Source organism: Syngnathus floridae, chromosome 3 (genome assembly GCF_059516105.1).
Source record: "Syngnathus floridae isolate MCC-2025c chromosome 3, RoL_Sflo_1.0, whole genome shotgun sequence".
Classification (NCBI taxonomy): Eukaryota; Metazoa; Chordata; class Actinopteri; order Syngnathiformes; family Syngnathidae; genus Syngnathus; species Syngnathus floridae.
The window spans coordinates 1,203,292-1,228,091 of record NC_142415.1 but is presented as its reverse complement, the minus strand read 5'-3'; the positions used below and the strand labels follow the sequence as shown (position 1 = coordinate 1,228,091).

General features: G+C 42.9%; 3 protein-coding genes and 1 long non-coding RNA gene across 16 annotated transcripts in view; 3 read left to right on the top strand and 1 right to left on the bottom strand.

Moving 5' to 3' along the window:
- tpcn2 (two pore segment channel 2) overlaps positions 1-24,800 on the bottom strand; it is a 145,515-nt gene that overhangs the window by 101,921 nt on the left and 18,794 nt on the right. For 9 of the 13 annotated variants that reach the window (XR_015857511.1, XR_015857502.1, XR_015857506.1 and 6 more), the window contains exons 2-3: positions 23,490-23,542; positions 2,257-2,333 (exon numbers count right to left, since the gene is read on the bottom strand). Coding sequence is in view for 1 of the 13 variants with exons in the window: in XM_088371121.1 (XP_088227247.1) it covers positions 2,257-2,333; positions 23,490-23,542 (130 nt within the window). In the remaining 12 variants the exon portion in view is untranslated. Of the gene's footprint in view, positions 1-2,256; positions 2,334-23,489; positions 23,645-24,800 lie in introns of those variants that run through there. The other 4 variants (XR_015857509.1, XR_015857510.1, XR_015857512.1 and 1 more) reach the window with 3 other exon arrangements.
- LOC148400061 (uncharacterized) lies at positions 2,645-3,409 on the top strand. Its single transcript, XM_088370943.1, has one exon. It carries the CDS (start codon positions 2,645-2,647, stop codon positions 3,407-3,409), a length of 765 nt encoding a protein of 254 aa, XP_088227069.1.
- On the top strand, positions 17,354-18,965 carry LOC148400060 (uncharacterized). Its single transcript, XR_015857514.1, has 3 exons — positions 17,354-18,337; positions 18,473-18,534; positions 18,661-18,965. It is a non-coding gene; the product is annotated as an uncharacterized LOC148400060 (long non-coding RNA).
- Positions 19,572-21,571, top strand: LOC148400059 (E3 SUMO-protein ligase ZBED1-like). Its single transcript, XM_088370935.1, is given in 2 exon segments — positions 19,572-20,753; positions 20,960-21,571. Coding segments are annotated over 2 exon segments (1,170 nt in total). The 5' UTR covers positions 19,572-20,063; the 3' UTR covers positions 21,440-21,571.

Below are 24,800 nucleotides of genomic sequence, written 5' to 3'. Positions count from 1 at the left end.
TGATTTGCTAGTCTGTGATTGATTTTAATTTAATTATTTTAAATGGACTTAGGCTATTAAACAAAATAATATTAATTTAAACTAAAATATTAATTCAGGGGGCGGCTCAGTGGCGCGCTGGGAGTCACGTCAGGAGGGTGCCGGTGCGATTCCACCTCTAACCCTCCCTGTGTGGAGTTTGCATGTTCTGCCCGTGCCAGCGTGGGTTTTCTCCGGGCACTCCGGTTTCAAAGCACAGTACAGAAAATGGATGTATGGATGGATTTTAATGAGTGTTGGTGTAGGCTACAGCGTCACATTTTAAATGACTTCAATATGTATAGAACATAAATGCGTTTGTGTCAAGTGTAAGTGTAGACTTAACTGAGAGGACTGTGGAAAACATTTTGTTTGGGGTTTAAATGATTTGAAGTAGCCACTGAATTAATATCCATCCATCCATTTTCTATACCGCTTGTCCCCACGGGGGTCGCGGGTGTGCTGAAGCCTATCCCAGCAGTCATCAGGCAGTAGGCGGGGGACACCCTGAACCGGTTGACAGCCGATCACAGGGCACACAGAGACAAACAACCACCCGCACTCGCATTCACACCTCGGGGCAATTTGGAGTGCTCAATTGGCCTACCAAGCATGTTTTTGGGATGTGGGAGGAAACTGGAGTGCCTGTAGAAAACCCACGCGGGCACGGGGAGAACATGCAAACTCCACACAGGGAGGGTCGGAGGTGGAATCGAACTGGCACCCTTCTAACTGTGAGGTGTACATGCTAACCAGTGTGTCACCGAGCCGCCCCCTGAATTAATATTTTAGTTTAAATTAATATTGACTGTGTTAAATAGCCTAAGTCCATTTAAACTAATTGAATTAAAATCAAAGTGAGGCACAATCACATACGAGCAAATCATGCCTGCTTCCAAGTCCTTTTTCCTCCTGTTGGATTGGCCTCCTAACTGTGAGGCGGATGTGCTAACCAGTGCGCCACTGAGCCGTCTACTCTTTAAAATGTCATGATTGAGTTGAGCCAGGTCTACCAAATGCAGCTTGAACCAGGATTTATTGAAGGGAAAGGGGAAGGTGAACAAAGGAATCGGCGGAAAAAGGCTCACGGACATCGAGCGGGAAACGGGATTCCCCTCGTACCAAGCGCAGACTAGGAAGAGGTTCTGACCGTGAGCCTACACACGAGACCCGGCGAAGACACAACAGGCGTGAACACTTGACTTGACTTGACTTGACTTGACTTGACTTGACTTGACTTGACTTGACTTGACACAAACAGGAAGTAACAGGAGACACCGACGGGGAGGAAACACATGGACAGGGTTTAAATACATGAGGGAGCAGGTGACAGTCATTGTGGTAATGACGGGGTGTGGCTGAGGGAAGTTGCCGGCTGAGCGTCCTCTGGTACGGGCGTGACATAAAATACTATTTTAAAACAAACATTAAGTTCTGCTCAGCCAACAGAAAAAAATTGAAAAATGTAGTGCTATGCATAAAGTTTGCTTTGATGTGAGTGCTCGTCCGCGGTGTGAAGAGATATGTTGGAGATGTTTTTTAGTCACACATTCACACACATGCAGTTTTTTTTTTTTTTTTTAAGTCACACGCTCACACACATGCTCACCATCATATGTGGGGAATTAAACTCATGGTGCCAAACTCATGGTACACACAAGACAGGAAAGTGTACAACTTCACTAAGATATTCTTCTAGAAATGATAAAACTTCTAATCTGGTTCGGAAGATTCTCTCGCGATGTAAAGCATTTCGAATTATTGCGGCTTCGATGTCGATCGGATTTGAAATGAACAGCTAATTCATGATCAACCGCTTTCTTTGTGTGGGAGGAGACATGTACAACCTCTGGGTCTCTTGTTGTAAACCTGCCAGCGAGCAGGTTATGTTCACAGAGTAAATTATCGCAGTAACTGACCCAGATTTTAAGTTACCCCTCTTTCTGGAACGGATAACTCAGAGTTTACCTCATCTCAGGGTGAACTTACTCAGAGTTTTCACATAACCCACTTTCTAGAATACCCCTCTGATGTGTCTGAAGAACTGATCCGTCAACTGACTGGAAAATAATCCAAATTTAAAAGAGATGAGTATAAACAAATATTCAACAACAACAGTAAAACACATTTGGTTATGAGTGTTGTTTTAAACAACCAGTGTGTTTGAATTAAATGGAGTGAACCAGTTGTTATCCTATGATGATAGATGATGAACAAAGTAAAAAGGTTTGAACTGACCACTGATATATCCTTGAGTAGTACCAACGATACAGACGAAGTGATCTTGCATCCACCCGGTGGTTAATGGACCGATACTGGAAGAAAGCAAATAAACATTCTGACTATACAATATTATATTATGTATATTGTATAATGTCAACTTTCAATCTTCCGGTTTGCCACGTAGAGCGCCACAGCGTCACTAGAGAGACGATCTACATTCCTACATTTGGATATTCTTTTCTAGTTTTTCCTCGCTTTTTACATTTTTTACTCCACTTTTGGGAGTTTACGATTGTTGAAAGTCGCGGACCATCAATCCCTGCCTTTTCGACCATGTCACTGTTTGGCTCTCAGCGGAGGCTTCGTGGCTGTTTGTCTACCGTCGATCATCGGACACGTAAGTATGGCTGGGGCTCAAGAGGTTTGCTCGGCTTCGTGCACCAACTGCACCCTTCTCTTAGAGAGGTTGTCCCTGCTAGAGGGACGTGCCCGCCAGCTAGAGCAGAATAGTGCGATAACAGTAGATGTGGCGGACACAGATGTGGAGTGTCGTCAGCGCGCTAGCCCAGTTAACAATAGCCCCAAGTGGCTTGCTAACCGCGATGAGCCAGTTAAGACGCATAGCCGTCCCAAGCCATCTCGGTCTACTGGCTCTCGTACCTTGGTCATAGGTGACTCAATTACCCGAAACATCACGCTTAAAAATCCAGCCACGGTAATGTGTATCCTTGGAGGCAGAGCACCCGACATAGAAGCTAATCTTAGGGAGCCGGCTCACAATAGGTCTAATCAACAGCGTAGGTTCAACAACACTAGTTACTCGGATATAGTGATAGACGTTGGCTCCAATTATGTTAGGATGAGGCAATCAGAGATCACAAAGAAAAACATAGTGAGGACTTGTGATCTCGCCAGAAAGATGAGTCGGCATCGAGTATTTGTCTCTGGCCCCCTGCCTGGGAGAGGCACTGATGAGATGTTTAGTAGATTAGTCTCCTTTAATCAATGGATGGCTGGTTTCTGTAAGAAGCAGGAGCTGTATTTTATAGATAACTGGTCCTCCTTCTGGGGTCGCCAGGACCTGCTGAGGAAGGACGGCCTTCATCCTAACCGTGTAGGCGCCTTCACTCTTTCAAGGAATATAGATTACTGTTTGAGCCATTCATGACAGGTCACTTTAACGCAGGCCGGGTCACAGGTGACTAGGCCAACTGTTAGGATGGGTTTGGAGTCTGTTAAGTTAAATTTAAGTAGCGCTAGGCTAGATTCCCAGCATGCACATAGTTCCTTTTGCAGACTAGAGCATCACAGTTTGAATAGTGCCACAGTCCACATTGAGACACTTTCTGTAGTAGACAAATCCAATCACTCCACCCTAACCGGTATCGCTGATGGAATGGTGCCAGTTCCAGATAATATTACGTTTGCCAAATATTCCATCCATCCATCCATCCATCCATCTTCTTCCGCTTATCCGGGGTCGGGTCGCGGGGCAGCAGCTTTAGGAGGGACTCCCAGACTTCCCTCTCCCCAGCCACTTCATCCAGCTCATCCCGGGGGATCCCAAGGCGTTCCCAGGCCAGCTGAGAGACATAGTCCCTCCAGCGCGTCCTGGGTCGTCCCCGGGGTCTCTTACCGGTGGGACCTGCCCGGAACACCTCCCCAGGGAGGCGTCCAGGAGGCATCCTGATAAGATGCCCGAGCCACCTCATCTGGCTCCTCTCAACGTGGAGGAGTAGCGACTCTACTCCGAGTCTCTCCCGGATGGCCGAGCTTCTCACCCTATCTCTAAGGGAGAGCCCGGACATCCTGCGGAGAAAACTCATTTCGGCCGCTTGTATCCGAGATCTCGTTCTTTCGGTCACGACCCATAGCTCGTGACCATAGGTGAGGGTAGGAGCGTAAATCGACCGGTAAATTGAGAGCTTTGCCTTTTGGCTCAGCTCTCTCTTCACCACAACGGACCGGTACAGGGTCCGCATTACTGCCGACGCTGCACCGATCCGCCTGTCGATCTCACGCTCCATCCTCCCCTCACTCGTGAACAAGACTCCAAGATACTTGAACTCCTCCACTTGGGGCAGGATCTCATCCCCGATCCGGAGAGGGCATTCCACCCTTTTCCGATCGAGGACCATGGACTCGGATTTGGAGGTGCTGACCCTCATCCCGACCGCTTCACACTCGGCAGCGAGAGCTGGAGATCACGGCCTGAGGAAGCCAACAGCACCACGTCATCTGCAAAAAGCAGAGACGCGATGCTGAGGTCCCCAAACCGGACCCCCTCAACGCCTCGGCTGCGCCTAGAAATTCTGTCCATAAAAATTATGAACAGAATCGGTGACAAAGGGCAGTCTTGGCGGAGTCCAACCCTCACTGGGAACGAATCCGTCTTACTGCCGGAAATGCGGACCAGACTCTGGCATCGGTGATACAGGGACCGAACCGCCCTTATCAGTTGGCTCGGCACCCCGTACTCCCGAAGCACCCTCCACAGAACCTCCCGAGGGACACGGTCGAACGCCTTCTCCAAGTCCACAAAACACATGTGGACTGGTTGGGCGAACTCCCATGCACCCTCGAGGATCCTGCCGAGGGTGTAGAGCTGGTCCACTGTTCCACGGCCAGGACGAAAGCCACACTGCTCCTCCTGAATCCGAGGTTCGACCTCCCGACGGACCCTCCTCTCCAGCACCCCTGAATAGACCTTACCAGGGAGGCTGAGGAGTGTGATTCCCCTGTAATTGGAACACACCCTCCGGTCCCCCTTCTTAAAGAGGGGAACCACCACCCCAGTCTGCCAATCCAGAGGCACTGTCCCCGATGTCCACGCAACGTTGTAGAGGCGTGTCAGCCATGACAGCCCCACAACATCCAGAGCCTTTAAGAACTCCGGGCGGATCTCATCCACCCCCGGGGCCTTGCCACCGAGGAGTTTTTTGACTACCTCAGTGACTTCGACCCCAGAGATTGGAGAATCCGCCTCAGAGTCTCCAGGCCCTGCTTCCTCAATGGAAGGCGTGTAGGTGGAATTGAGGAGGTCTTCGAAGTAGACCGACTCACGACGTCCCGAGTCGAGGTCAGCAGCACGCCATCCCCACTGTAAACAGTGTTGACGTTGCACTGCTTCCCCCTCCTGAGACGCCGGATGGTGGACCAGAATTTCCTCGAAGCCGTCCGAAAGTCATTCTCCATGGCCTCACCGAACTCCTCCCACGCCCGGGTTTTTGCCTCAGCAACCGCCGAAGCCGCGTTCCGCTTGGCCATCCGGTACCTGTCAGCTGCCTCCGGAGTCCCGCAGGCCAAAACGGCCCGATAGGACTCCTTCTTCAGCTTGACGGCATCCCTTACCGCCGGTGTCCACCAGCGGGTTCGGAGATTGCCGCCACGACAGGCACCAACGACCTTACGGCCACAGCTCCGGTCGGCCGCCTCAACAATGGAGGCGCGGAACATGGTCCACTCAGACTCAATGTCCCCCGCCTCCCCCGGGACGTGGGAAAAGCTCTGCCGGAGGTGGGAGTTGAAGCTCTTCCTGACAGGAGATTCTGCCAGACGTTCCCAGCAGACCCTCACAGAGCGTTTGGGTCTGCCAGGTCGGACCGGCATCTTCCCCCACCATCGGAGCCAACCCACCACCAGGTGGTGATCAGTTGACAGCTCCGCCCCTCTCTTCACCCGAGTGTCCAAAACATGCGGCCGCAAATCCGATGACACGACTACAAAGTCGATCATCGAACTGCGGCCTAGGGTGTCCTGGTGCCAAGTGCACACATGGACACCCTTATGCTTGAACATGGTGTTCATTATTGAAAATCCGTGTCGAGCACAGAAGTCCAACAATAGAACACCGCTCGGGTTCAGATCAGGGGGGCCGTTCCTCCCAATCACGCCCTTCCAGGTCTCACTGTCATTGCCCACGTGAGCATTGAAGTCACCCAGTAGAACGATAGAGTCCCCAGAAGGAGCGCTCTCCAGCACTTCCTCCAGGGACCCCAAGAAGGGTGGGTACTCTGAGTTTGGTGCATAGACACAAACAACAGTCAGGACCCGTCCCCCCACCCGAAGGCGGAGGGAGGCTACCCTCTCGTTCACCGGGGCGAACCCCAATGTGCAGGCGCCCAGCCGGGGGGCAATAAGTATACCCACACCTGCTCGACGCCTCTCACCGTGGGCAACTCCAGAGTGGAAGAGAGTCCAGCCCCTCTCGAGAGGGCTTGTACCGGAACCCAAACTGTGTGTGGAGGCTAGTCCGACTATATCTAGTCGGAATCTTTCTGCCTCGCACACCAGCTCGGGCTCCTTTCCAGCCAGAGAGGTGACATTCCATGTCCCAAGAGCCAGCTTCTGCAGCCGGGGATCAGACCGCCAAGGTCCCTGCCTTTGGCTGCCGCCCAGCTCACATTGCACCCGACCCCTTCGGCCCCTCCCACAGGTGGTGAGCCCATGGGAAGGGGGACCCACGTTTCCATTTCGGGCTATGCCCGGCCGGGCCCCATGGGCGAAGGCCCGGCCACCAGACGCTCGCCTTCGAGCCCCGCCTCCAGGCCTGGCTCCAGAGGGAGGCCCCGGTGACCCGCGTCCGGGCGAGGGAAAACAAAGTCCATTTATGTTGTTCATCATAAGGGGCTTGGGTGAGCCGTGCTTTGTCTGACCCCTCACCTAGGACCCGTTTGCCATGGGTGACCCTACCAGGGGCATGAAGCCCCCGACAACATGGCTCCTAGGATCATAGGGGCACGCAAACCCCTCCACCACGATAAGGTGACGACTCGCGGAGGGGCCAAATATTAACGATCAAATTCCTATGGCCGTATCGTCCCGCCGTGCTAACAAACATTTTAGAGTTAATGTCGGGCCTAGAGAACACAATCTTACTCGTATTTCTTTGAAAAATCCTCTGATAGATACGAACCCTGATCCACCGATTAGACTCAAACTCGGTTTTATGAATATTAGAACTCTTCATACGAAAGCAGTACTCGTTAATGACCTCATCATGAAACATACCGTATTTTTCGGACTAAAAGTCGCTCCGAAATATACGTCGCATTAGCCATAAAATGCACAATGACGTGAAAAAAAACATACGTATATAAGTCGCTCCGGAGTATAAGTCGCATTTTGGAGGAAATTTATTTGAAAAAATCCAAAACCAAGAACAGACATGAACGAGCAACAACAGGCTAAACGATAGGTATGCTAACGTGACATAAACACAAACGAAGAGCTGAGAACGGGCCTGATGTAACATTCAGAGTTATTCAAATAACTATTATATAAATAACACGTTTATAAAGCCATCTGTGTCAACAATGCCGGCCGGGTGTGCGTCGCTGACGGCGCTTGCACTTCAAAATATTCCACAGGCCCATATGAAAATTTTTAAATTATGTAACAAATCACTATTATATAAGCAACTAGAAAATGCAATTCCTGGAGAAATTGCGTGTGAAAGTGAATACTATGAATAACTTCTTGGGGAATGCTGGCGAATGATGTTGAAACGAGTTGAATTACTTGAGAAATGTAGAATCTTCACCCACCTTTCTGTCGAACATCACACCATCAATATAATATCCACTTTAGAGGGCCCTCACTCTGGAATAAGCTACCAATCCATATCCGATCCATATCTGCACAGGCTGCTTTTACAAAGCACCTGAAACACCACCTTCTCCACTCATGATCCTACCAGTCCATAATTACTCCACCGCACTCAGCTGATCCATGCTATGATCATCAACTTAATCCACAATTTTGACTCAGATTCTTCCTTGTTTTGTTTTGTTATTTTCTGTTTACAGTTCTTCTGTTCCCTTTTAGCTATTCCTATCTGGTGTCTCTTTGATTGCTTCAACATCGATAAGTGTCTATTTTGTAAAACTTGTTTCTTATTTTTGTATCGTGTATCTGTTTATGTATGTATACATACACACTCGTATATATGCATATATAAATATGAAAAAATAAATATTTAGCTTGTTATGCTTTTGTTTATTTACTTATATATATATATATATATTTTTTTTTTTCTTTTCTTAAACACTTGAATAACATTTGACTGCACAGCACTTTGTTTGTTCTGCACTTTGTTTGTATATATAACAGGAGTGGAGCTTCTTACAAGCCATAGGCTTTGGCTACCTCTTTGCACCGTTATTTGTACTAAACAATAAACTAAACTAAATTAAACTAGAAAACAGAGGTGAAAAACGGAATTTTGGAAAATTTGGTGGAATTTCAGAATTTTGGAGAATTTGGTTGAATGTCAGATCTGAAAATGTGAAATTTATGGTAGGTGGGAATTTGGGGAATAGGTAGGAAAAAGATGAAGAGTTGAAAGTTGGAATGGGTTGAATCAATTGAAAAATGTAGAAATTAGAGTAGAAAAACAAATCTTTGGAGAATTTGGTTGAATTTTAAATTTGAAAATTTGGAATTTATTGTAAGGGAAAGTTGTGGAATAGGTAGGAAAAAGATGAATACTTGAAAGTTGGAATGGGTTGAATCGGTAGAGAAATGTAGAAATGAGAGTAGAAAAATGAAATTTTGGAGAATTTGGTTGAATTTCAAATTTGGAATTTTTGGAAAGTGGGAAGCTGTGGAATAGGTAGGCAAAAGATGAAGAGTTGAAAGTTGGAATGGGTTGAATCGGTTGAACAATGTAGAAATTAGAGTAGAAAAACGAAATTTTGGAAAATTTGGTTGAATTTCAAATTTTGAATTTTTGGTAAGTGGGAAGTTTTGGAATAGGTAGGCAAAAGATGAACAGTTGAAAGTTGGAATGGGTTGAATCGGTTGAAAAATGTAGAAATTAGAGGTGAAAAACAAAATTTTGTGAAATTTTGTCAAAGATTTTAACGTGAAAACGTGCAATTTTTGAATTTGGCAATTTTGGGAATGTCAAGAATCAATCCGAATCTGATTCGAATGTGCTGAATGATGTGAATGTAGAAGTGGAATGACGTAAATGTGAAATGTCGAATCTGCCATTAAGAATGAATGGGGGAAAATTTGTCGTAAATTCGCGAATTTTGCGAAATCGGAAAATTTTCGGAACGAGAAAAATGGAAGCACTCATCTCGTGAATATTTGCAATACGTCAAAAGTGTAACGGAGTGAATTGGATGAATTATGTGGAAGAAGAAGCGGGACAAAAAAGTTTGGAGAATAAAATAGAAAATGCAATTTCTGGAGAAATTGCGTGTGAAGGCGAAGACTTTGAATAACTTCTTGGGGAATGATGCCGAATGATGTTAAAATGAGTTGAATTTCTTGAGAAATGTGGAAAATAGAAGTGTAATACTAAATTTTGGAGAATTCGGTTGAATTTCAAATTTGAAAGTTTGGAATTTTTGGTAAGTGGGAGGTTGTGGAATAGGTAGGCAAAAGATGAACAGTTGAAAGTTGGAACGGGTTGAAACGGTTAAATAATGTAGAAGTTAGAGCAAATCTTGAATCCCCATAGAGAATGAGTGGGAATTAAAAGAAAAAGCAATTGCGCCAAAATTTTTTGAAATTTGGAACAAAAGAGAAAAAAAACGGCTTCAGGAGGTTCACTTTTGGGGTTAAAATGTTGAAACGGGTTTAATCGGACAAAAATTGCAAAAGTTAGCTAAAATGTAGCTATTTAGGGCACTTAATGTTGAGTAACGTATTTAAAACATTTGAAGTTCTCATTGTCCAATCTACAGCTCTATCGTCATTTTATCTTGCTGTTATTTACCATCCACCCGGGGTTTACTCTGGTTTCCTGGACGAATTTTCAGAATTCGTGGCTGATCAAGTGACAAATGCGGATAATATAATAATTATGGGGGATTTCAATATCCACATGAATTTACCGTCAGAGACACTTTCTTTGGCGATTCAAACACTAATATATACGTTTGGTTTTATGTAAGCCATACAGGCAGCAACGCATAAAAATGGAAATACCTTAGATCTGGTATTATCCCGAGGGCTGGTAACCTCAAATATAACAGTACTGCCATACACTACTGTTATGTTTGATCACTACTTAATAAAATTTGAAATTTTAGCTTTCTGTCAAAATTACAGCAGCCGTAATATTAACTCCGTAACTGTGACTGCGCTATCTGAGTTACTGCCATATTTACCACATATATCGGCTCTATTGATAATCTTACAAATGAATTGAATGCGACATTGTTAAATGCCATCGACTCTGTAGCGCCACTATGTCTGAAAACTACTCCATGGTTCACAGATGACACACGTACGCTTAAGCAATTATGTAGAAAGCATGAGCACAAATGGCGTTTCCATCAGGCATGGCGTGACAGCCTCCTGAAATACAAAGATGCGCTCATCTTTGGAAAAACTAATTATTTCTCGCAAATTATTAATCTCAATAAAAACAATCCTAAATACTTATTTGATACAGTGGCAAAGCTAACACTATGCCAGCCGACCTCCGATAACTCCTTCCACTCAGCCGACGAGTTCATGAAATTTTTTGCCCGAAAGATTGAATCCATTAGGGATGAGATCAAGATGACCGTTCCAATTGCTCAGTCGAGACCGCCAATTACCGGCGCTGACGATCATGCAATAACCCTCTCAAATTTTAAAAGCGTGTCCCTTGAAAGGCTTACGCAATTGGTTAGTGCGGCTAAACAAACAACATGTTTACTCTACCCGCTTCCAGTCAAACTATTTAAAGAATTCTTTCAAATTTTAGGACCGTCCAACTTAAATATAATTAATCTGTCCGTCTCCTCTGGTATAGTGCCAACAGCCTTTAAAACCGCTATCAATAATCCGCTACTTAAGCGACCAAATCTCGACCCGGACTGTCTCAGTAATTATAGGCCAGTTTCAAATCTCCCATTCATAGCAAAACTTCTTGAAAAAGTAGTAGCGCAGCAGCTTATTGATTGCATGGTCGCCAATAATCGATTTGAATGAAAAGTTTGGTTTTAGAGCTAGTCATTCCACCGAGACAGCACTTGCTAAAGTGACTAATGATCTCCTCATAGCTATGGATTCTAACACTTCATCGGTATTATTACTACACGATTTTAGTGCTGCCTTCGACATTGTAGACTTCGATATATTATTCGGACGCCTTAAAAGCTGTGTTGGTATTTCAGGGTCAGCACTACGCTGGTTCTATTCCTATCCATCAGACAGCACTCACCGAGTACTCCATGGTAATGCAACCTCTGAGCTCTATAACGTTACGTGTGGTGTCCCACAGGGATCGGTACTCGGACCAATTCTATCCAATATTTATATGATTCCGCTTGGGGACATAAGACGTAAATATAACATTGGTTTTCAATGTTACGCGGATGACGCTCAATTATATATGCCATTATCGATGACAAATCCGCGGGACTGTTGTAGATGTTGGAGATCAAGCACTGGATGTCACTCAATTTCCTGGTTGATAATTGGTCCAGCTCGTTATCACCACTTATTTAAGGAAACCACTATAACTATGGATAACTGTACTATCACTCAGAGCGATACTGTAACTAATCTCGGGGTAATATTTTACCAAACGCTCTCCTTTCAAAAGCATTTTACGAACATAACTAGAATTGCATTTTTTCACCTCCGTAATATTGCTAAGAGTCGTCCGATTCTCTCGATCGGTGATGCGGAAACTATTATACATGCGTTTATTATGTCGCGCCTGGACTACTGTAACACATTATTCTCTGGTCTTCCTAAGTCCAGTTTCAAAAGTCTACAGTTAATACAAAATGCTGCTACAAGGCTGCTCTCACGGACAAGAACATTTGATCACATTACCCTAACATTAACCAACTTACATTGGCTCTCGGTCCATTTAAGATGTGACTTCAAGGTTCTCCTATTAACCTATAAATCATTGCATGGCTTAGCGCCTTCATATCTCGTCGACCTAGTTGTTCCTTATGTTCTGTCTCGTAACCTTCGTTCACAAAACGCTAGTCTTTTAGTGACACTGAGGGCCAAGAAAATGTCTGCAGTGTTTAGAGCATTTTCTATTCGGGCTCCAGAGCTTTGGAATGCCCTACCAATGGATATTAGAACTGCTACCTCAGTAGAAACATATAAGACACGTTTAAAGACACATTTTTATTATATGGCCTTTAAATAACATGTAGTGGCCGATTCGGCTGGAGTTTGTGTGTCTGCCAGGACAATCGAGGGCACCTCCTGCAGCACTTCACTTTGAATTAGACATCCACTTTTTCTTTGATTTTTTTATATTATGTATTCTATGTGCCTTTTCTGCATCCACTGAAGCCTGGTCACCCTGGAAGGGGGATCCTCCCATCTGTGGTCCCTTCTCAATGGTTTCTCATTTTTCCCCTAGTAGGGTTTTTTTGAGTTTTTCCTTGCCCTCCTGGGAGTTTAAGATCAGGGGATGTTTGAAAATAATTGTCAACTTTTTTGCATGTGTGAGACTTGCTTGTGATTTAGGGCTATATAAATAAACTTGACTTGACTTAACTTTAAAGAAAAGAGACAAAAGTAAGGCACAAGGGGAAAATGGTCATGTATAAAGGAAAACTCAGGGGTGTCCAAACATTTTGGATCAGGCCAGATTTGGTGAGGTGTAAATGTGTGGGCGGCCGACCACAGAGCTTCCAGTTGCTTTAACTTTTCACAGCATTCATTCGAGTCACCTTGTCGTAGTTTGCATGTTTCGTCTGGTAGTATCCTCTTGATACTGAATTCCTAGAAAACAGCCAGTCTCTTATTAAACTACACTAACTGTTGATGTATTTCAGTGAAAAAATATGCCAATTTACAATTGTCCTGGAAGTGAGTGTCCGCTCTGTCAACTTTGTTTTTATTCATCAGAGACTTCATTTTAAAAATGGGTTTTAAAGTGCCACACAAGAGTCATGCAGCAAGGAGTTTAGTCTGACATCTAACACGACTTTGATAGTGGTGTGTTTGGAGAGGCAGAGTGTTCTCGGAGCGTATTTCCAAAATCAACCAAGAGCGTGGCCACAGGTCTGCTGCCATTGTCTGGTGAAATATAAAATTTATTTTTTTGTACATTTTTTTTTTTTACAGTGGTCAACGGTGCTGACGGACCACACAACTATGCCAAAGGCTGCAGGTGAGTAGAAATTTGAACATGGGCCACATTTGGCCCCCGGGCTAGACTTTGGTCATAGCTGTTGTAACAAACTCCACCTAAACAGGGAATGGATACCACTGCAAATCTTTGCCATTTTTTATACAAAGGCTCAATTTCCTGCCTTGGAAATGAGATCTGAAAAGTACGCTTGACACTATCAGGATTTTGGGGCAGATCATTGATCTGTTTTAAAAAAGATCCAATTACAGGATGGAGTCATATGTGTATTTATTTGCTGCATATTCTTGTGTATGAACAGAAGAAGTAGAACAAAGGTTTTTGCCTGTTTTTGACACTATCAGGATTTTGGGGCAGATCATTGATCTGTTTTAAAAAAGATCCGATTACAGGATGGAGTCATATGTGTATTTATTTGCTACATATTCTTGTGTATGAACAGAAGAAGTAGAACTGAGGTTTTTGCCTGTTTTTGACACTATCAGGATTTTGGGGCAGATCATTGATCTGTTTTAAAAAAGATCCGATTACAGGATGGAGTCATATGTGTATTTATTTGCTACATATTCTTGTGTATGAACAGAAGAAGTAGAACTGAGGTTTTTGCCTGTTATTGACACTATCAGGATTTTGGGGCAGATCATTGATCTGTTTTAAAAAAGATCCGATTACAGGATGGAGTCATATGTGTATTTATTTGCTGCATATTCTTGTGTATGAACAGAAGAAGTAGAACAGAGGTTTTTGCCTGTTTTAGGCAATCTCTACTATGCCCCAAAGAAGGAAAGGTGGGTGGTTGAGGAGGGGGGGTGTTTGATTTGAATGTAAAAGATCTATTTGGTAACAAACAAGCAGACCTTTGTGTTTAGTAACTATGCAGCTGCTTTTAAAACATGTAAAAAAAATTAAATCAATAGTTTAGTTAGAATCATCATAATTTAATGAAGAACCTTTGGAAGTCACAACTTATGCACCGCAAAGTGAAGTGGGATACTGACATTTAAGTACCATAATTGCCGGACTATAAAACGCACCGGATTATAAACCGCACCAGCTAAAATTCAGGGATATTTCAGTTTTTTTCTTACATAAGCTGCACCGGTCTATAAGCCGCACGTGCACACGAGTTTTTTACAAAGAAAGACAGTACATAGAAAGCCTTTTTAACATTTTAATAACATACTTGAACATGTCTTTCTAAACATTGCCTGTGACGCAGCAGTAGTATCGCAGCAACGCGGAAGTGTGCCCGCGAGTTATTAGCAAAGAAAGACTGGACACAGAAAGTTTTTTTTAAAGCTTTAATAACATACCTTAACATTTCTTTCCAAACACTGCCTGTGACGCAGCAGTAATACCGCAGCAACACGGAAGTAACACAGCAAAGTCACTGAGACCCGGCGGTAACACAGCACTAACAGGGCTGGTTAAAAAAAACATACCAGTAAAAGTAAAAAAAGAGCCGTCTTCATCTTTCTCCTGTGCACTGAAACCATCAAAGTCTTCCTTCTTAGTGTCCGATTGGAATAGCGTTAGATATCCTTCGCCTCACACTTTCTCAGTCTCTCTTTCGTCGTCGCTTTTATGCATTTCTTCGAGTGTGAAGAGGTCTGTTCATGCTAATCTTATTCATGCACGAAGCGCTAAATTACATTAAACTAGCGAGCGACACGTATAGCTTAAAAGCGGCATCATATGCATTTCTTTTGTCCCCCATGACGGTTTGTGTATAAAAGCTTCCTGTCTATGTGTGAATGCGGGTGTGTGCGTGATGCTCGAAATGTAAACACAAACTAGCACGTCTTCTTCGGCGCATTATCTCTTCTTCGTCTGTCTCGCTCTTGCTTCCTGCTAGAGCGCCCCCGGAGACCGGAGGCCGTAAAAATCCATAAGTATGCTCCAGAGTAGACGCAAGATAATGTCATCAACATCGACTGCCTTTGGCTTAAAAGCGGCATCTTATGCGTTTCTTTTGTCCCCCATGATGACGGTTTGTGTATAAAGGCTTCCTTTCAGTAATGTCCGTCTTGATCGCGTTCTGCGTGATGCGCAAAATTTAAACACAAACTAGCACGTCTTCTTCGGCGCATTATCTCTTCTTCGCCTGTCTCGCTCTTGCTTCCTGCTAGAGCGCCCCCTGGAGGCCAGAGGCCGTAAAAATCAATAAGTACGCCGCGCCGCCATTTAAGCCTCAGGGTTCAAAGTAACCTTCTGAATAAAATGCATTAAAAGTTCACATTCATTACAACTTGTTTTTGGTGAGCAAAATGTCAAAAGAATTGAATTTAAATGCTGATTGATTGGGTTTTAATACAATGCAGATGGTCCAAACAGCGCCACTGCTTTGTGTAATCTCTGAGTGACATGGCAGAGTAAGAGAAAGGGTTTAGAGCACAGGTGTCAAACTCAAGGCCCGGGGGCCAGATACGGCCCGCCACATCATTCTATGTGGCCCGCGAAGACAAATTGTGCATCAAATTCGTGTGTCATTACTAGAATTGCAAATTGTCTTCACTTTTAATAATATCTTTTTTTTAAAATATTTGACCAGTTTTTACTCATCTGATTTGAAAACGAGTTATTTGTCAGTTTGTTTTGTAGCTTTTACTGTATATAATAGTGTTAAGAGTAAAAGTGATCAAGTCATCACAAAAATCACGAAAAAAATCTTATATAAGCCGCACTTGACTATAAGTCGCAGAGTCCAAAATTTTGGAAAAAAGTTGCGCCTTATAGTCCGGAAATTACGGTAGTGTTATAATGTACGTACTGATGGACATGGCAACCCATGCCCAACACTAGCATTTGCTCTGACAATGATGAGACGGCCATTATACTTGTTGGTGTGGCATGGAGAATTGATAGTTGTTGAGGCATCCAATACCACTAAGATTGCTTCGCAAATTTATGATACTTTTTAATACTTTGGTCAATTCGAGGCACTGTATTTGCAATATCATACCAGAAATGAAAGCAGTACTGGTATTGGATACAGCTTATCCATCCATCCATTTTCTGTATTGCTGGAGTCTATCCCAGCAGTCATCGGGCAGTAGGCGAGGGACACCCTGAACTGGTTGTCAGCCAATCGCAATGCCTACGGGCAATTTGGAGTGCTCAATCATGCATGTTTTTGGGAACAGAGTTCCTGGCGAAAACATACGCAGGCACGGGAAGAACATGCAAACTCCACACAAGGAGGGCCGGAGGCTGAATCGAACCCACGCCCTCCGAACTGTGAGGCGGATGTGCTAACCACTGCCCCAATTGGTTAGCACATCCAATTTGCCCCCGGATACAGGTTAGTCGGGCAAAAATCTATTAGTGGCTGCCAAAATTCATTTGTGGCAGCCTGCATATTTGAGAAATTTAAGGGAAACAGATTTATCTCAAAGACCTGACATAATTTATCGAACTAGTGAATTAAGAGAGTAAGACATCTGATCACAAAATGTGCTTAAAAAAGCTAAATATTGGTTGATTCCAAATAGCCGATTAGATCAGTGTATTCTATCGAAAAGGCAAGTTACACAGGAGGCATTTATATTGATTGTTGTGTGTTGTTATTCAAATCACTACTAGAGGTGGGGGAAATTTCAGATTCTTAGATCAATCGCGATTCAGCCGTGGATGAATCGAGAACGATTCGCAAACATCCAAATTCTGATTATTTAAATATGCCAAGTAAAGCAGAAATAAAATACAGTAAGCGCATTCTCCGAGACGCTATGCGGAACGGCCCGAGAGCATAGTGGCACACTCAGCACACTTCTGCAGTACACTCCTCCAGAAAAAAAAGCAACACACATGGCTGAGCCTGAGATATTCAACCCACTTTGCCGAGAGATCCGACCTGCTCCTAAAAATTTAAAAGCAGACGTGTGGAATCATATTTGATCCTAAAATGTTGACGGAGGAAATAAATTGGACAAAAGCTACGTTGTATGCAAGATTTGTCGCGCTAAAATAAAATACTTCGGCAACACAACGAATATGAGAAGTCACACAGCACGATTCCACCCTACAGAGGAGGTGGGAAAACAGGTGTTGTGCTCGATTTGGTTCCCCCGTGAGATTTTGTTCCCCCTGCCGCGGGAGCGCGCACGCCTTGTTTGGAAAGTGAAAAACCGATGCCGTACGGCCTCGTACGGCGTCAGCACTATGCTGTTTTCAATAAAAACATGAAGAATTCCCGTTTGGGTCAGTCAATTTTAATTTTTATAAAGGATTATTCTCATTTGATGTCAGACAGACCTTGAGTCTGTAGCCCAAGTTACAAGGGGGGAAACATATCCTCACGGGTGCCCTGTGAGAATATGTTCCCCCCCATTTAAAACGGTGTAAATATAAATAAATGATTTGTGCACTGATAACTTTACAATATTGGATGTTAAATAAATAAATAAACAAATAGATAATAATGTTTTCTTTTCTTTGTTGGTCAAACAATATTGTCTTGAATTCAAACTTGTCACCGAAGCACCCATTTTACCCCACTTTGCAAGTGCGCACTTCATGTCATTTAGCCATTTGTTTTCTGACAACAATACGCTGCCGCACGATGGACCCAACTATTTACCAACAGATTATTGCCTACAAAACAAAACGTGAATACCCAAATGGTATTACGAAGAAGGAGAAGTACGTATTGAGAAGAAAAGCTTCTTTTTACGACGTTGAGGGTAAGACACACAACGTACATAAATCAAGCAAATTAGATCCAGAGACGCACCAAAAATTCACATTGCAGAACCTGCTAATTTCTACACTAACGTCAGAAACTTAAGTTTTAGAGTAATTACTCTATAACACAAATAATCGACTTATAAAATGTTGAACGCAAGATATATAACACACAAGATGGCAAACATTTAAGGCATTCTTTATGCATTGTCAACATCTGACATTGTCTTTTTCAGTTTGCAGAACATCTTCTTTTAAATGAAGAAATAGATTTCTCAGCAAAGGCACACGATATAAATAGGTACAGGCTGCAAATTGCCACCACACTTCTATTAGAGACTGGTAAGTAATGTGCACCCAAGAGATGTTATTGCCACCCAAAGAATGGTCCTGACTGTGCTATCAATGCTATATACAACTCAGTTAAGTTTTACACAGGGAAGTACGATAGCAATTCTTCTGTCTTTGTTTTCACAGATGATTTATCTGACTTGTGCTTTGTTTGTGGGGAAGCTACACATGACACAGACAACAGATGGGTAATTATGTCAGGTCTTGTTAACTAATACATGTGATGATTAAGAAATATATTGAATTACACATGCGTTGTAAATTATTGTAAATGTGCTGCATTGTATGATCTTGCTTTTTTCTTTGTTTACCAGATTCAGTGTGACGAGTGTTGCAGGTGGTTCCATCTTGTATGTGTCAGGGAGCCTCCAACCGAAGGCTCTTTTTTGTGTACAGCATGTACAGAAATTAAATGCTAAATATTTGAAGCTTGCTTGAAGACCATTTTGCTTTTTTTTTTAATTGATTTTTTTTATTTTTTATTTTATTATTTTAAAAAAAATGAGGATATGTTCCCCCCCTGTAATTTCGCCTAGGAATGAGGGAACCTGTTCAAATTTGCCACACTACCTGAGCAGACCCCCAGGAAGACAGGAAAAAAAACAGTTGGAGTCTAGGACTCACCGTTCTCAAAATAAGGGGGGGGGGGGGGGGGAACATATCCTCACGGGGCCGCCGTGAGAATATGTTCCCCCCCTGTAATTTGGCCTCGGAATGAGGGAACCTGTTCAAATTTGCCACACTACCTGAACAGACCCCCAGGAAGACAGAAAAAAAGTCAGTCGATGTCCAGGACTCACCGTTCTCAAAATGGGAGGGGGGCACAAATATTCACGGCTTGACATTTTTTATAGCGTTCCTGTTACAATTTTTATCCCACCACCTTTCACTTTGCTTGGGACAAAAGGAGCCTTCAGAACTGAAATTTCTTCTCAATTATTCATTCAAATCAATTCACTCAAATCATTCTCGTTATGAAAGATTTGATCACAAAACGTGTGTGGCTTTTTCTTAAATGAACACGTTTGACATTGCTATAGTGTCACCTTTTAATTATATTGCGCTGTCATTTTAAAGCAAATTAATAAATGCAACAATATTAATTTGCTTTGAAAATACCTGAGTAATAAAATGAATGGATGAATGATGATCACAATTAAGTATAAAGTCTCCTTTGTAATATATACTCCTTGTAGCGTGTAACGGTACCTAAAAGGAGGAGTTTCTTTGCATCGAGGTTTATGCAAAGAGCTCACGTAATTATATCGTTGCTTTTTGGTGAAGTGAGTGAGTGTTCCGTCTGTACGACTGGTCTTTGAATGCACCCCGCTTCAATGGCAGAACGCGGATGAATTTAAAGACATCAAATGAGAATAATCCTTTATAAAAAATTAAAATTGACTGACCCAAACGGGAATTCTTCATGTTTTTATTGAAAACAGCATAGTGCTGACGCCGTACGAGGCCGTACGGCATCGGTTTTTCGCTTTCCAAACAAGGCGTGCGCGCTCCCGCGGCAGGGGGAACAAAATCTCACGGGGGAACCAAATCGAGCACAACACCGGCACTCTAAAGCAGAAATAACATCATCGCTGTTGAATGCAGACTGAGTCGCCGTTACATGTGATGCGTGGATGTCTGTAGCCAACGAGTCAAATTGAATGAATGGAACATCGCAAATAAAGAAGTTGTTCTCGTTACAGACAACGCAGCTAATATGGTTGTCGCTGCCCAGCTGGGTAACTTCAGCCATCTGAAATGCTACGCCCACACACTGAACCTTGCGACTCAACGTGCCCTGAAGGTGCCAAGTGTGGCCAGACTGCTAGGAAGAGTGAGACGCATTGGCACTTTTTTCCACCGCAGCACAGTTGGTGCACATCAGCTTGAAGAGAACCAGAAGCTGCTTAACATCCCCTAGCACAAACTGAAGGTAGACTGCTGTACTAGACGGAATAGTGTCTTTGAGATGGTGAGCAGGATTTTGGAGCAGCAGCCTGCCATCACCGCCACACTCCTCACCCCTCAAGTGAGAAGATCAAAGAAAGACCTATGTGAACTCAGTGAGGCTGATGTCACAAATGCTGAGGATATCATAGCAGCCCTCAAGCCCCTGAAGGATGCAACAACCGTCATGTCAACAGAGAAAAGTCCCACCATTTCTCTGATTGCTCCTCTGCAAGCTAAACTCCTCAATGAGACAAAGGACAGTCCTGGGATGTCTCCACTGGTCAGGGAAATAAAGAGAGCCATACACGAGGACCTCAGCAAGAGATACAGCAGCGAGCAGGAGAAGCAAACTCTTCAGATAGCTGCTGCCCTCGACCCTCGGTTTAAAAGCCTGCCCTTCCTGTCGGAGGAGGACAGAGAGACCTATGACATAGTGGTAATTACTCCAGGTAATTTTGCAATTTGTATTATATTGTATCATATAATATTCCCTGTAAAGTGTTACTCTGTGCATATGCTGCATAATATAACATTTATTTATTTTGTACATAATTCAATATAAAATTCAATCATTTGTATCAAATGTCAATTTAACAATGAAGTTGTGATAAACATTTGAGCCTTTTTGTTTACACGTTTTCCTCATTATTTGTTTACCTACAGCAAAATGAGCAAGAGAACAAGGAACAAACACCTGCTGCAGGGGAAGAGGACCCACCAAACATAGACATGGAAGAGGAACACAGAGCTTTTTCATCTTCCCTGTTGGAGGATCTGCTGGGGAAGCACTTCACTCAAGCCGGAAGGCAGCCACAGCCCCGATCTGCCTACGCCAGGGCTCAAGAAGAAGTTAACAAGTACTGTACTAATACTCCAGCTCTCCGTCTCTCTGAGGACCCTCTTGACTGGTGGGCAAGGTATGCAGTACATTTTCTTCTTATTTCCAGGCTTGCCAAGAGGTGCCTGTGTATTCCAGGCACCAGTGTTGCTGCAGAACAAGTTTTTTCGACTGCAGTAGACATCACTGCACAACGCAGCACACTCTCATCTAAGCATGTGGATCAACTCCTGTTCTTATACAAGAACACTAGAGTTCAAATGTTCATGCATTTCCATTACAATGGATATTTCCATAAAGGTTAATAAGATATAATGGAAATTACAAATGCAGTGTTTTTTGAACTGCAAGTGATGAATGCTCATTCAGTGGGACAAAAATAAATGTGGAAAAAGTGCATCATATACATAAATTAAAATAATCATTTTATAATCAAATCGTAGCCTCTGAATCGTAATCGAATCGTGAGGTGCCTCAAGATTCCCACCCCTAAACACTACTGTACAAACTCATAATTGTGAACAATTTATTAGAAATTATTTGTACCAATAAACTAATATATTTACCGTATTTTTCGGACTAAAAGTCGCTCCAGAGTACAAGTTGCATCAGCCATAAAATGCACAATAAAACGGAAAAAAACATATATAAGTCGCACCGGAGTTTAAGTCGCATTTTGGGGGAAATGTATTTGACAAAATCCAACACCAAGAACACACATAAACCAGCAACAACACGCTAACAAAATGAGGAGCTGAGAACGGGCCTGTTGTAACATTAACAGTTATTCAAATAACTATAACATAAATAACACATTTATCAAACCATCTGTGTCACTCCAAATCATTAAATCCATCGATCAAATTCGTCCTCCTCTCTGTAAACAACGACACGTGTGCGGCGCGCCTCTGACGTTGGACTCGTCGTCAGTTGCAGTTCTAATTATTCCACAGGCCCATATAATCATAATACTATATATCAAATAACTATCATATAAACAACAATATTATCAAACCATCTGTGTCACTCCAAATCATTAAACCCACCGATCGAATTCCTCGTCCTTTATGTAAACAACGCTGCGTGTGCACCGCGTCGCTGACTCGGACTCATCGCCAGTTGCAGTTAAAATTATTCCACAGGCCCATATAATTATAAACAACTATTTTATCAAACTATCTCTGTAACTCCACATCATTAAATTGATCGAATCCTTCGTCCTTTATGTAAACAACGCCGCGTGTGCGCCACGCCGCTGATGTCAGACTAGTCGTCAGTTGCAGTTCAAATTACAGTAATCTCTTGCTACATTGCGGTTCATTTATCGCGGTTTCACTACATCATGGATTTTTTTTTCCAAATTAAAAAAAATAAGATTCAAAATAAAACTTTTAAATTCAGGAATTATGGCACAAATGTTGCCAACTCGTCAGCAGCCCACACAATTGCAGTGCATACACTTGTACCATTTTATTAAAAAAAATTGTTATGAGTTCTAAAAACACATTTAAGAGTGTTATAACCCCTTATAGAAAAATTATTATAATAATAAAACAGTTCTAAAAACATATTTACAGTATGTACACTTGTACCTTGTTATTGAAATTGTTATAATAATAAAAGTGTTTCCAAAAAGATACTTACAGTACGTGTTAAGATTTTTTTGTTATTTATGTTATTCAGCCGTGCTGTGATTTGAGGTAGGGTGCTTTATTTTGAAGGCCGTTTTCAGATGATACCATTTCAAATCATTAAATCTCCTCACTCTGGGAGTCAATGAATGGAACTCATTGTCAGTGAGGCTCCAATTATTCCACAGCCATAGTGCACCCTCATGCGGTTTAAAGTGAAAATAACATGTGAAGTGATCAACTATACTAGTAAGTAAGTAATGTGTTAATGATCAAGTAAAAATTTGTGAATAATTTCACATATAAGTCGCCCCCCCACCCAAACTACGGGGAAAAAAACGTGACTTATAGTCAGAAAAGTACGGTACTACTATACTTTGGGTTTTAATAACTTTGACTGAGCAAATATTTACATTCAGAAAGTAGTAGGTTACCCCTGACAACAAAAGTAACCCACTTTTTCATCTTATATCTCCAGTGAATACCAATTTAGCAGTTGCAAATTTCTTTGTTCTACAGTATGTTAAGAAACATTATGAGAGACTAATGCAATAAAAGATGTTTTTTGTCAAAAACAGAAACTCTGCAAATGTTATTCATGTTAATATGAAAATGCATTCAAAATTCATAAAATTGAATAGAGTCTACCTCCTATCCAATCAAGTCAGTCCATCAGACATCCTCATTTATTCTATTGCACCAAAATTGGAAACGTTTTGGTTACCTGAATGGCATCTTCAATGAGAACAACAGCTTGTTGGATGTGGAGGTCCTCATCTGTCGGAAGAGAGACCGGTGAGAATGGAAGAACCATCTTTGTCTCAGAGGCGAAGTTTAACAAATTCCAAAGTTAATAGGCATTATGAAATAAACGGTTCCGTATCAACTGGTCTACCGTCACAAGATTTTCTGACTGATACAGATATTAAACACGCAGCCTTACTAAGTTAAACAAAAGATGTCTGTAAAATGTTGTCTGTGGAACCTGTCTGACTGGTTTGTTTCCTACTTAAATAACAGAAGTTCCCGTTCAACCTTCTTGTTTGCGCAAGTCCTCAGCCAGTTACGATAGAGATTTCAACATTAAAGAGTAACCTATTTTAGCTAAAAGAGGTAGCGTACACCTTAAAACAAGGATGGGCAACTGGCAGCACACTGAGGAGTGATTAACTAGAAAATGCAATTTCTAGAGAAATTGCATGTGAAGGTGAAGAAACTGAATACATTCTTAGGGAATGCTGCAGAATGATGTTGAAATGAGTTGAATTACTTGAGAAATGTAGAAATGAGAAGTGTAAAATGCAATTTTGGAGAATTTGGGGTGAATTTAAAACTTGAAAATTTGGAATTTTTGGTAAGTGGGAAGTTGTGGGGCGGCTGGGTGGCGCACTGGGTAGCACGTCCGCCTCACAATTGGGAGGGTGCGGGTTCGATTCCACCTCCGGCCCTCCCTGTGTGGAGTTTGCATGTTCTCCCCGGGCCCGCGTGGGTTTTCTCCGGGCACTCCGGTTTCCTCCCACATCCCAAAAAAATGCCTGGTAGGCCGATTGAGCACTCCAAATTGTCCCTGGGTGTGAGTGCGGGTGCGGATGGTTGTTTGTCTCTGTGTGCCCTGCGATTGGCTGGCAACCGGTTCAGGTTGCCAGCCCACTGCCCGTTGACGGCTGGGATAGGCTCCAGCACGCCCGCGACCCCTGTGGGGACTAAGCGGTTCAGAAAATGGATGGATGGATGGATGGATGGATGGATGGATGGATGGATGGATGGATGGATGGATGGATGGGAAGTTGTGGAATACGTAGGAAAATGGGTTGAATTTGTTGAAACGTAGAAATAAGAGGTGAAAATCATAATTGGGGAGAATGTGGCGTGAATTTCAAAATTGAAAATGTGGAATTTTTTGTCAAGTGGGAAGTTTTAAAATAGGTAGAGAAAAGATGAATATTTGAAAGGTTTGAATCGGCCAAAACATGTAGAAATTAGAAGGTAAAACGAAATTTTGGAAAAATTTACATGAATTTCAAAATTGAAAACA